This window comes from Chelonoidis abingdonii, chromosome 24, assembly GCF_003597395.2.
Source record: "Chelonoidis abingdonii isolate Lonesome George chromosome 24, CheloAbing_2.0, whole genome shotgun sequence".
NCBI lineage: Eukaryota > Metazoa > Chordata > Testudines > Testudinidae > Chelonoidis > Chelonoidis abingdonii.
Window position 1 is genome coordinate 19,945,144 of NC_133792.1, and position 13,166 is coordinate 19,958,309.

Consider the following 13,166-nt stretch of genomic DNA (forward strand, 5'->3'; position numbering starts at 1 on the left):
ACTAGCGCATGGTTGAGCAATCTGAGACGTGCCCCGCCCTCAGGCTCAGCGGTTTCGTGCCTACTTTCCGCCACGAGCTGCAAACTCAACTCCGACGCCACCGGGCCAGGTTAATGGCTGGGAATCACCTACGGAAGATAGAGACAAGCACGCTCGAGAAAAAGACGTCTCTACTCACCTTTGTAACTGTTGTTCTTCGAATGTGTTGCTCATATTCCATTCCACAACCGCGCCCTCCTTCCCCACTGTCGAGCAGCCGGCAAGAAGGAACTCGAGATGGTCAGCCGGCAGAGGTCATAGATCAGCGCCATACCATAGCGGCGCCACTCCAGAGGGCACCCTGCCGGCCCACCAAGTGTTGCTAGGGTAAAAGTCTCCGACGAACGTGCACGCGGCGCCCGCACACCTACTGGAATGGATATGAGCAACACATCTCGAAGAACAACAGTTACAAAGGTGAGTAACCGTCTTTTCCCCGTATTCCTCCCTTTCAGTGTGTTGCTGGCTATCACGGAGTTAACTGCTCTGAGGAGATCAATGAGTGCCTGTCTCACCCATGCCAGAATGGAGGAACCTGCATCGATCTCATCAATACCTACAAATGCTCTTGCCCCAGAGGGACTCAAGGTAAATTAATGGGGAATACTTTTCTGAGTGCAGATATCCTTGATATATGCTCATTAGCTCCTGTGTACGCACGTTGGTCTTAATGGTGGAAGCAGCTGCAGGAATATTGGATTACAGTAGCCTGTTAGCCCAGCCGTCAAGGAGCTCAAGTGGTCTTGTTACGCTGCCGGTCCCCTTCTGCCAGAGACCGGGTGCCCTCAACTCCCACTGAAATGGCTGGAGGGAAGGTTGGCAAGGAGCTACTCACGCTGCAGGGGGAGATGCCATCTGACTGCCCTGTTACCAATGCCTGCCATGCTGACCAGTATTGTCTCATGGTTTCCTTGCACTCCCCCATCGATCTGTCTGTCTCCGTCACTTGTCCTACACTTAGCTTGTAAGCCCCATGTCTTTTGGTTCTGGACTTGTACAGCACCCAGCACAATGGAGTCCTGGTCCATAACCAGAGCCAATGGGCACTAGGGTAAAACAAAAAATAAATCGGACTGAACATGGGCTGTTCTCCTCACCCCCTCTGTCCCCAGGGGTGCACTGTGAAATCAACATAGACGACTGCAGCCCCTTCTTTGATCCCGTCACTCTGGGGCCCAAGTGCTTTAACAACGGCAAATGCACAGACCGGGTGGGTGGCTACAGCTGCATCTGCCCACCCGGCTTCGTGGGGGAGCGCTGTGAGGGGGACGTCAACGAGTGCCTGTCCAACCCGTGTGACGCACGGGGGACCCAGAACTGTGTGCAGCGCGTCAACGATTACAAGTGCGAGTGCAGGCAAGGGTATGCAGGTGAGTCAGCCTTTCCCATCCAGCCCGGGAAGGACCCCGAGGCTGCTGGTAACACATCACACTCATGGGTGTCTCCTTCCCCCCACAGGCCGTCGCTGTGACACCGTGGTGGATGGCTGTAAGGGCAAACCCTGCAGGAACGGCGGAACGTGTGCAGTTGCTAGCAACACTGGCTGGGGCTTCATCTGTAAATGCCCCCCTGTACGTATCTAACTCCTTCCAGGTTTCATGCAACAGTTCTGCTCCATGCTCAGAGGAGGGCAAGCTAGGGGATCTAATAGTCCCATGTGGCCTGAAAATCTGAGTCCTAGTACATCATGTGGACCCTCCAAACCAGTACACTGGAGGGAACTCAGACCAAAGGGCCCAGGTTATTCATGAATCCCACTGCAGTTAATGGGAGTCCGCCTGTGACAGTAACTGCTCATAATCTGGCCCCATATGGTCAGGAGGCCACAGGGAGTAAAGCAAAGGGACTGTGGTAGCCAGGTGTGAGCGTGTGCAGGCCATGACCATGGCAGAGAGAGAGGAATTGGGGCAGGTGACCCGAAGCGGGAGAATGCCATCTATTACCCTCACCAGGAGCCAGAGGGGGATGTCTAGCAGAAAGAGGTTTTGGCTGAGTATCAGGAGAACAGTGCCTAGCAGTGTGATCCGCTAGGACCGTAGAAGAGGCTCACACTGGAGATGCTGGAAGCTCTATTATATAGGCCATTTAAAGCTGGACTGGATGGAGCACTAGAAAATATTCTCTGGGGAAGAAACCTGCCTTGGTTGGAGGTGGATGATCACATGGGAGAGGAGCGTATAGATTTTTTTCCATGTTTAATTTCAAGGTAAATGTTAAGGCTGTACTTTGATTTATTATTTTTGATAATAGTTAGGTGCCTGATTCCCAGTTACTTCCAATGGGATTTAAGTCCCTAATTCCCTTAGGCTGTAATTTACTAAAGAACATTACAGTTATTGTCCCAGAGCTATGGCCAGCCGGCCATAACGATGATGAGAGAATTCAGTGTCTAACACAGAACTGGGCACTGAACCAGTGAGCTAGGTCACTGCTCTTCTGCTTTCATTGTCTACCTGTCAGTTTGTTCCTCCTGATCCCCACTTCACAAGGCTGACGGCTGCAACGTCAGAGACGCTAACTCTGCCTCCCTGGCTCTTGTCTCCCCAGGGTTTTGATGGCGCCACTTGTGAAAACGACTTGCGCACCTGTGGGAACCTGCGCTGCCTGAACGGCGGCACCTGCATCTCTGGCCACAAAAGCTCCAAGTGCATGTGTGATCCTGCCTTCACGGGGCCAGACTGCCAGTACCCCATCAGCAGCCCTTGCCATTCAAACCAGTGTTACAACGGGGGTACCTGTGAATACTTCAGTGACGCTCCCCCATATTACCGGTGCAAATGCCCTGCAAATTTCAATGGCCTATACTGCCACATCCTGGATTTCGATTTCCGGGGAGGCATTGGCCAGGACATCCCCCCACCCACAATTGAGGAGAAATGTGAGATACCCGATTGCGCGGGTTTCGCTGGCAACAAGATCTGCGATGCGAAGTGCAACAACCATTCCTGTGGCTGGGACGGAGGGGACTGTTCCCTCAACTTCAACGACCCCTGGAAGAACTGCTCGCAGTCGCTGGAGTGCTGGAAGTATTTCAACAACGAACAGTGCGACAAGCAGTGCAACAACACTGGGTGTCTGTACGACGGCTTTGACTGCCTGAAGGTGGAAGGGCAATGCAAGTAAGCAACCTCCTCCCCATCGCTGTCCCTTCAAAGCCAGGGTCTTTCTACTGATTATCGGAGGAACTTCTGCTGCTTGTTTTGCTTCTCCAGATGCTATTTCCTATCGGGTGGGGCCAAATCCTGAGCAACCTCAACATCCACTAACTTCACTGGGAGTTGGAGGTGCTCACAAATTCCTGGGTTTGGCCCTTCTTTCACTAGATCGCCACATTATATAACATCCCTGTTGGCTCCTTTTCGGGCATCTCTGCTGGTGGAGCATCCTGCATAGAAATTCACCACTTTGGTGAATTCTACTCTATAGACAGCAGTGCTTTGTTGAGTTTGGCACTGTTAGTTTTTAGTGGGAGATCAGCAAGAAACCACCAGGATTCTATAGGAAGTGGTGCTCATGTTACAATGGGTGGTACTCATAGACTTTAAGGTCAGAAGGGACCATCGTGATCATCTAGTCTGACCTCCTGCACAATGCAGGCCACAGAACCTCACCCACCCACTCCTGTAACGGACCCCTAATCTCTGGCTGAGTTAGTGAAGTCCTCAAATCAAGATTTAAAGACTTCAAGTTACAGAGAATCCAGCATTTACACTAGTTTAAACCTGCAAGTGACCCATGCCCCATGCTGCAGAGGAAGATGAAAACCCCCCAGGGTCTCTGCCAATCTGACCTGGGGGAAAATTCCCTCCTGACCCCAAATATGGCGATCAGTTGGATCCTGAGCACGTGGGCCAATACTGAAGCCATCCTTCTGGTGTGCTGCCGATGGCACCAACTTTCAGAAGACCCCCAAATACTTGCAAAAGAATGCTCAGTAAATTCCAGCAATAGTATGGATTTGATCTCAGGTTCCTGGACAGACTCTGTTTTGAATAGTTGTATTCTGCCTCTCTCAACTTCCCTGGGTCAAAGTAATTGTCTTCACATCCCATTCTAAATTGCTACCTACAGTTTAATAGCTGCCATGTTTCACCCCAGAAGTAGTTGCTTTTCAGTGTTGCATAAAGTGATTGCCCTCTTTATAAGGCAATTTAGGATATCAGGGCCTATACGCAGTGTTAGTGACCTGTTGTTACAGGACAGCAATCCTTGAAACCCCTACTGCTGTCTTAGTAGATGGATAATACTATGGCTGTGGGTGTAATTAATCGTTTTCTCTTTCTTTTCCATCTCCCTAGTCCTCTGTATGACCAATACTGTAAAGATCACTTTTCAGATGGTCACTGTGACCAGGGGTGTAACAACGCTGAGTGTGAATGGGATGGTCTGGACTGTGCCAACAACATGCCTGAGAAACTTGCAGATGGCACTTTGGTAGTGGTGGTCCTGATAACTCCAGAGAACCTGAAGAACAACTCCTTCAACTTCCTCCGGGAGCTCAGCCGCATCCTTCACACCAATGTGGTCTTCAAGAAGAACCCCAAGGGAGAGTACATGATCTTCCCATACTACGGCAATGAAGAGGAGCTGAAAAAGCACCACATTAAGAGGTCGACGGAGAACTGGTCGGACATGCCCAGCACTGTCTTCAACACAATAAAGACGTCCCTCTCGTCGCGTGTTGGTGAAAGGCAGCGGAGAGAGCTGGATCAGATGGATATCAGAGGGTGAGGGGGTAGAGAAAAGGCTTTCATTGGACAGCAGTTATTGTGCCCTATTTAATATTAATAATCTGCTCTAAGGAAAATGCTGCAGGATGGAGAATTTTACCTAAATGTTGGTTTTAAATATGAAGTGGAACCGAATTTCTTTAGGCAAGAGAAGTTGGAAAGGGGGTGTCAGTGCTGACAGGTTACGGGTTTGGAATTTATTTTTTTAAATAATGCTACAACTGACATGGCTAATGGCGTCCCATGTGTTGGCTAGGAGTCACTCTGCGGGGGTGGGACTGGCAGTCAGAACTAGGTTGGCTCTCGTTATTTTAGGAAGTCACTTAGTTAAGCCTCGATTTCCTGACTGTAGAGGTCTGTTATGAGTCTCAATTACTGCAAAGTTGTAAGGTGCTTTGAGACACTTGCTGAAAAGTGCTGTATGGCTACAAACAGCCCAATTCTCCTCCTGTTCAGAGCAGTGGAAGTCAGGAGTCCTCCACTAAAATCAGTGTAGAATACGATGGGGTAAAACTGGTGTGAGAAGAGACTCAGGCCCCAAGTACCCTATCGTGTTTGTGTGACTTCTGTCGTTGCTAAGGAAAGACATTCCTGTGTTACTGAACAGCTGACAAATAGAGGTGGAGATAAATCCTACAGTCCTCACACAGGTAAAAATTCCAATTGACATTAGCGAGAGCTTTGCCTAACTTAGGTCTGCAGGTTTGGCCCATGCATGAGTAAACAAGTCTGTTTCCAGCATCTGAATCTACCGTGATGTGGGGTTATGGGGAGAACAGACATGGGTCTTGACTCTCCTTCAGTCTGATCATTGCTCTCTATTTCCATTTGCTCTTCTTCCATACAGATCCATCGTATACTTGGAAATCGACAACCGCCAGTGCATCCAGTCCTCCTCGCAATGCTTTCAGAGCACAACTGACGTGGCGGCTTTCCTGGGTGCCTTGGCCTCACTTGGTAGCCTGAACATCCCCTACAAAATAGAAGCTGTTAAAAGTAAGTTTAACTGGCAACTGCTGGAGGGATTGAGACTGGAGGTGACAAATTTTCCAGCCCATGTCCGTGATCCAATTATCAGCCAGCCGAGCTCAGAATGCTGTATCCAGAGACAGTTCGGCTTTAATAACCTTGAATCTTTGTGTTTTTTAAATCTACATTAATAAACTAATTCTGTTTTTGTTTTGTTTTTTAATTTTGCTTAGTTCAGGTTTATTTCAAAATCATTACAGCTAAAAAAGGGGGAAAAAAACCCAACTCCAATCAATCAGTGACATGTGAGGAGCTGGAGTTTGTATCTTTGAAATCCCCCTGAATCCTTTTGTCTTAACAGCTCAGTGAGAGTGCAGTGATTTGAAGTTTGCTAATCCTTTTCCTTAAAGGAGAAAAAAGTAAAGCTGTCTCCTGATGCAGAGGGCTTGTGCAGAGGAGAATTTGCCAATAGTTTGCAATTCTGATTAATAGCGTATAAAATGACCTTATTTTGGGGGATGATTTAGATCAGCCATAGGTACCTCTATTAACTAATTTCTCTTCATTTGTGCTCCATCACCAGTTTGATATGCAGCTTAATGTCTCACTTTCTCCATGCGCCCCACTCTTTTTTAGGTGAAACAGCTGAGCCCCAGAGGAACTCCCAGCTGTATCCTATGTATGTGGTGGTGGCTGCACTTGTCTTGCTTGCTTTCATTGGAGTGGGAGTAGTGGTATCTCGAAAGCGGCGTAGGGAGCATGGGCAGCTCTGGTTCCCCGAAGGCTTCAAGGTGACAGAATCAAGCAAGAAGAAGCGACGAGAACCACTTGGGGAGGATTCTGTTGGCCTGAAGTGAGTAATCTTACTGTTAACCTGTTACATGCTCTGGTGTGCAGCTACTAATGACAGTGCTACTCTAACGGAACTGTTAGAGCTCGCTCCTTTAGTGCTTGATACGATACAGCAGTGGAAAAGGTTATAGAGTTTTCAGGGTTTTGCAAGGGGAGAACAATACCCTAGCTTTGTGGAGATTTTAATGTTCTGTAAATTACCATGAATTTCTTCATTTAGTTTTGTGCATGTAAAGCATGTGATCCATTGCCTCTCAGTTTTGGCAGAAGAACTAATTATTTGAGTTTTTCTGTTTTTTTGAAAGACCCCTGAAAAATGCTTCTGATGGCACCTTGATGGATGACAACCAGAATGAATGGGGTGATGAAGAAACCTTGGACACTAAGAAGTTCAGGGTGAGCTAACAGTAATATTGAGCTGTTTCATTAGTAAGATGAACAGTGCAATGAGACATAACACAAGGGTTTGCTCTTAGGATTCCATACCATGCTGATCACAACTTCTGAAGGCTCCTTTTCAACCTGTGTGTGATGTAAATGTAGCTTTGAGTCGTACACAGCTTTTCATTTCAACCCTTTTTTATATCTTCTCTTGCCTTTTCCTTGAGGTCTGACTTTCAGCTTCCTTTTGTTCTTTCTTAGTTTGAGGAGCAGGCGATGCTGCCAGACATGGACGATCAGACAGATCACAGGCAGTGGACTCAACAGCACCTAGATGCAGCCGACCTGCGCATCTCTTCCATGGCACCCACCCCACCGCAAGGTGAAATTGATGCAGATTGTATGGATGTCAACGTTCGAGGTCCTGGTAAGGGAGATTCCTTGCTCTGATGCTTGCATAATTTAATCTACAGACCTCATTCTCTTTCTACAATTGAGCAGTGCCTATTGCTGTGCTGCCATTTACACATCAGTCTTCATGTAACCTAACACAGAAATGCCTCACCTAGAAGTCCTTCCATGTTGCATTGCTACTATTTTGTATGATCTAAGGAGATTTGCCTTTGTGGCATTTTGTTTTCCATAAATCTCTCCTTATTTAACCACAGAGAAGGAAGTCAGAGAATCAAAGAGGTTAGAGTTGGGGGAAGATACCCATTCGATCATGCCGTTCATCTGCCCTGCAAGTGCAGGATTGATCCCTATAGGACGTTTACAAGCATTTTTTTGTCTAGTCAGGTTTTAACTATCCCAAGCATCAGAGTTTCATCCACTTCCCTTGGGAGACTTTTCTACAGTCAAATAAAAAAAGCTTTTAAACTTCAGTACAGTGCAGCTGTATTCTGCATAGCATCTTCCATGTAAACCGTGCCCTGAAGTGCTTTGGAGAGTTGAATCCAAGACTGCAGACAAAATAGGGAAGCCAGTAAGTGGTGAGAAGCTACTGAATGAGGAATAAATTCAGACCTAAATCTGAGGAAGCGGGTTCGTGTCTGGTGTTAGGAAGTAGATAGGAACCAGAGCTCAATGTGCCAGGAGAACAAGTAGCCCCGGCAAGTCAGAACATCTCCCTGGAATCGCCTATCACAGAAGGGCAAAGAGCCCCTCGCTGTTCATGGGGTCGCTCTGTGTTTTCCAGACGGATTCACCCCACTCATGATCGCTTCGTGCAGTGGAGGAGGGCTGGAGACTGGCAACAGCGAAGAGGAGGAGGATGCTCCCGCTGTCATCTCAGATTTCATTTACCAGGGTGCCAGCTTGCACAACCAGACAGACCGAACCGGCGAGACGGCACTTCACCTGGCCGCAAGGTACTCTCGCTCCGATGCTGCCAAACGCCTGCTGGAGGCCAGTGCAGATGCAAACATCCAGGACAACATGGGCAGGACGCCCCTCCATGCAGCTGTCTCAGCTGATGCTCAAGGAGTCTTCCAGGTACATCAACCTTTCCTACTGCGGTCCTTTCCCTACAGAGTAAAGGGCCACTGGGAGTCAGTTTTGTGGCCCCTGTTAATTGATCCTATCCCAAAGTCTCCATCCTGGCCTTAATCAGACAAGTCATTATTGATGTCAATGAGAATTTTGCTGAGTAAGGATTTTAGCATTTGCCCCAACATCTAGTGCTGTTGAAAGGTACAATGATGTAAGACTTGGCGACTTGAAGCCACCTCTTTAGTGGCCGAGCAGGTACAGCATGGTGGCTGTGCAAGCCTCCCCAATGCTGTCCCGCTTATAAGAGCCACTGCTGGCCTGCAGGGACCAATTCTAGGCACAAGAGAGGGAACTGAGCCTTCACAACACCTTCCAGACCTTGATCTCTCTGTAGCGGCTCCCAGCAAGAGGGCTGGTAGTTTTTCTTATGTGGAAACCTTGCTGGAATATCCACTGGCTTTCTCCTAACACTGGGGTTTTTCCACACGTTCGTCTCGTTGTGGGCAGATCCTGATTAGGAACAGAGCGACCGATTTGGATGCCCGCATGCACGATGGGACCACACCGCTGATCTTGGCAGCTCGCTTGGCAGTGGAGGGCATGCTGGAGGATCTGATCAATTGCCACGCAGACGTCAATGGAGTGGATGATCTAGGTACGGCAGTCTTCTAAAACATGCACCACTGTATGAGGTGCTGCAGGCAGGGAATATTTGTTCTTGTTCTAACTGCTGACTAATGCGGACTGTATATCACCTTCTTCTTCCTTAGGCAAATCAGCACTGCACTGGGCAGCTGCTGTGAATAACGTAGAAGCTGCGGTGGTGCTGCTGAAGAACGGTGCCAATAAAGACATGCAGAACAATAAGGTAGAGATCTACAGGGCTAGCAGATGCAAGGCAATTATTTTCCTTGTACAAGTCAATCCGAGGGTCATTTTTGCCTCAAATGTAACCCTGGCTGCCAGATGGTGAGGTCTGTACAGACACGCCCCAGGTTTTGCAAATCTGACTTATGCAAATCCGCACTTATGGAAAAAGTTTTGTAAGCTAGAAATAGTTTGGGGGTTTTTTGCATAATGGTCGGGTATATGTTTCCGACTTACGCAAAATTCGAGTTGCACAAGACTTTCCAGAATGGAACGCTTGCGTAAGTCAGGGAGCGTCTGTATCTGACTTTTACTCCAGCTGAAGTTGATGGGAGTTGGCTTGAATACGGAGCCCAAAGGCTGGCCCCATACGCAGTGTTAGTGACCTGTGCGCTGTTGGATTAGGTGGAAACAACAAGTGTTCGTTTGCTCACCTCACTGTGCCTTTTAGGTGAAGGTCACATGTGATTAGTGGTTTAGTATTGAATATGAATAAGGTAATTCAAACACAGAAGCATTCAGCAAGGTCTTTCCCTGGACCTCACCAAAAATAGGCTAACAGAAAACTCCCCCAGCCTAGGGTTCAACCCAGTTTGGTGACTAGTCGGAGCCCAACTTTTCCTTGAGTATTGTCCCCACTCTGCCTCCCGAGCAGCCTTTCTCCGGAGCACTTGTGCTAGGGGACAGAGAAGCTATGCAAGAAAGTGAGGCTCTGCCCCTTACCATTGCATGAAGTTGAACTCCATGAACTTACGAACCTTGCAATTATTTGTGCAGCTGCTGAGCTTCCTAATTAATAGCAATGTCTTCAAATCTAAAATAAAAACAGGATTGGGCCGGCCAGGGAAACCTGTTAGCTTTGGGGTTTTAAAACAAACTGTCTCCACTGTGTTTCTAGGAGGAGACACCGTTGTTTCTTGCAGCCAGAGAAGGGAGCTACGAAACTGCCAAAGTCCTCCTGGATCACTTTGCGAACCGTGACATAACAGATCACATGGACCGGCTCCCACGGGACATTGCGCAGGAACGCATGCACCATGACATTGTGCGGCTGCTGGACGAGTATAACCTGGTACGGAGCCCTCCACTGCATAATGGCCCGCTGGGGGCGCCCACCCTATCTCCCCCGCTCTGCTCTCCCAACAGTTACATCGGCAACATGAAACCCAATGTCCAGGGGAAGAAAGCTAGGAAACCAAGTACCAAGAGCCTGAGCTGCAATAGCAAAGATTCCAAAGACATCAAAGCCAGGAGGAAAAAATCGCAGGATGGGAAAGGTTGCCTTCTAGATAGCTCAAGTGTGCTGTCACCAGTCGACTCCCTGGAGTCGCCCCATGGGTACCTGTCAGATGTTGCTTCTCCTCCACTGATGACATCTCCATTTCAGCAGTCCCCATCCATGCCTCTGAATCACCTGCCAGGCATGCCTGATGCCCACATGAATATCAACCATCTTAACATGGCGGGAAAGCAGGATATGGCAATGGGCAGCTCCAGCAGGATGGCCTTCGATTCAGTGCCCCCGCGTCTCTCTCACCTTCCTGTATCCAGCCCCAGCACAGTCATGAGCAGTGCACCGATGAATTTCACTGTAGGCGGAGCTGCCAGCCTGAACGGGCAGTGCGACTGGCTAACAAGGCTGCAAAATGGGATGGTCCAGAACCAGTATAATCCAATGAGAAGCAACATCCAGGCCGGTGCTCACCAGCAAACCCAAGCCCTTCAACATGGCATGATGACTTCCCTGCACAATGGCATGCCCACCACTACCCTGTCACAGATGATGAGCTACCAGCCCATGCCTAATACAAGGCTGGCCTCCCAGCCACATCTGATGCAGGCCCCGCAATTGCAACAGATCCAACAGCAGCAGAATTTACAGCAGCAGCTGCAACAGCAAAATCTGCAACAGCAGCAACATCACAATACCAGCTCAAATACCAACACCCACATTAGCCAAAACTTCCTCAGTAACGAGCTAAACCAGTCAGACATGCAGCAGGTGAGCAGCACTACCATGACAGTGCACACTATTTTGCCTCAAGAGACCCAGATCCTATCAACGTCTCTACCATCCTCCCTCACACAACCCATGACCACCACCCAGTTTTTAACTCCACCCTCCCAACACAGTTACTCCTCCCCCTTGGACAATACACCCAATCACCAGCTTCAGGTGCCAGACCACCCTTTCTTAACACCTTCCCCGGAGTCACCGGACCAATGGTCAAGCTCGTCACCTCATTCCAACATATCTGATTGGTCAGAGGGGATCTCCAGCCCTCCCACAAGTATGCAGTCACAGATAGTACACATCCCAGAAGCCTTCAAGTAAAGAAGGTGTTTCAGAGACATTGACACAGTGGGACTTAGGATCATCTTTTTAAAACTTCTTCTAAGGACACTGGTTGTTTGGACTGAAGGATCCCTTTTTATATGTTTTTTATACAAAATAAGAACACAATGTTTAATCTTTTTTTTAGTATTTATTTATGTACTTTTTATTTTACATGAAAACACTGTCTTTTTATTTATATGTTCTATTGTTAAGAACTCAAAATAAGACACTTCAGTTGTGCGTCAAGGAATTCAAACCTAGTAAATCTTTTATAGAAAATTCTTTTTTTGTTTTTGGGGTGTTTTTTAATATGTTGACTTGATGGTGGGGGTTGTTTTTGTAAAGTTGTAAGCAAAGATTCGTGATTCTGAAATGCCATTTATTTATTGGGTTTTGTTTTTTTCCTTTCAAACCCAGAAAAAGTGGGAGGGGAAGGGGGGAGAATTAGCTACAAATGTCACCCCTTGAAAAAAATTATAAATTAAGCATGAATCAATTTTTGAAATGTACTTTAAAATGTTTTCTTTGGTGTTATCTGAGAGGACATTTTATGATACTCGTCATGAATCTTTGTTTAAAATTTCAGTATTATATAGTTGTACATTTATCTTAATACATAGAAATTCGTGTTCTTTCTTTTTTATATATATTTAAATGCTGTCTATATCAAAAAATCAGGATTACAGACCTGTGATAGGTTCTAAGCTAAAAAAAAAAAAAATAAATAAAAAATAATCTACATAACATTGCTGCCTAGAGAAACAGAACATTTGCCAAATCTGTTGAAAACTCATAGCTATGGAGTCAGTGCCCAAGAGTTTCTTGGTTTTTTTTCTGCAATTGACTGAATAACAATTTAAACAATAAAAATGCGAGGATTCGGACTTTTAGAACCACATCTTTCTTTTAAGGGTGGCCCGTCCTATTGTAAAGGAGGCATTTGTCAATTACTATGAACCAACTTGAATGAAAGTTAACAGAGCATTACAGTGCCCAACCACAGTCTACTATCAATCCCTAACATCCAAGCTCTTTTTGAAATGTTGAACTTTTGGGTTTGCAACTTAAGATGTCAGGTGTGGATGTAGCCCTGACCCATTCTACCACGAGGGCAGAAATTAGGAGACGCAGACAGAAACTGGGCTGCTAATCCCATGTTTTTAAATGTTGACATTTTATTCTTGCTAGTTTGGCATGATGCATCGGATTTATATTGGTGCACACTCTTCTGTGGAGGTGGGGGGAAAACAACCACGTAAAATATAGTATAAGCCTGTGGCAGATTTAAGGTTTGTAAATAAGTTTTTTTTTTAAAAAAGGTGGATTTTGTTTCAAAAATCTAAATGAACAAGTCTTAAGTACATCATGCTTATTAGAGGTGTCAGAATATTGCTCATTCATTGACTGCAAAAGGAAAGCGTTATGCATACACACAGGACAGTCACTCACCTAAAATGCAGTCAATCAAGAAAACCTAAGAAAAGGGAGAGATTCCCGAT

The 13,166-nt window shown here is 46.9% G+C and overlaps 1 protein-coding gene across 1 annotated transcript in view; it reads left to right on the forward strand.

Annotated features, from left to right (window-relative positions):
• Positions 1-12,399, forward strand: part of NOTCH1 (notch receptor 1) — a 98,120-nt gene extending 85,721 nt beyond the window's left edge. The window contains exons 22-34 of the mRNA XM_032767520.2: positions 495-627; positions 1,152-1,409; positions 1,498-1,610; positions 2,587-3,158; positions 4,338-4,766; positions 5,617-5,765; positions 6,375-6,591; positions 6,896-6,986; positions 7,233-7,398; positions 8,170-8,465; positions 8,970-9,117; positions 9,233-9,330; positions 10,228-12,399. Coding sequence (XP_032623411.1) covers positions 495-627; positions 1,152-1,409; positions 1,498-1,610; positions 2,587-3,158; positions 4,338-4,766; positions 5,617-5,765; positions 6,375-6,591; positions 6,896-6,986; positions 7,233-7,398; positions 8,170-8,465; positions 8,970-9,117; positions 9,233-9,330; positions 10,228-11,664 — 4,107 coding nt within the window. The 3' untranslated portion in view covers positions 11,665-12,399. The remainder of the gene's footprint in view (positions 1-494; positions 628-1,151; positions 1,410-1,497; positions 1,611-2,586; positions 3,159-4,337; positions 4,767-5,616; positions 5,766-6,374; positions 6,592-6,895; positions 6,987-7,232; positions 7,399-8,169; positions 8,466-8,969; positions 9,118-9,232; positions 9,331-10,227) is intronic.
• Positions 12,400-13,166: the final 767 nt, after the last annotated feature.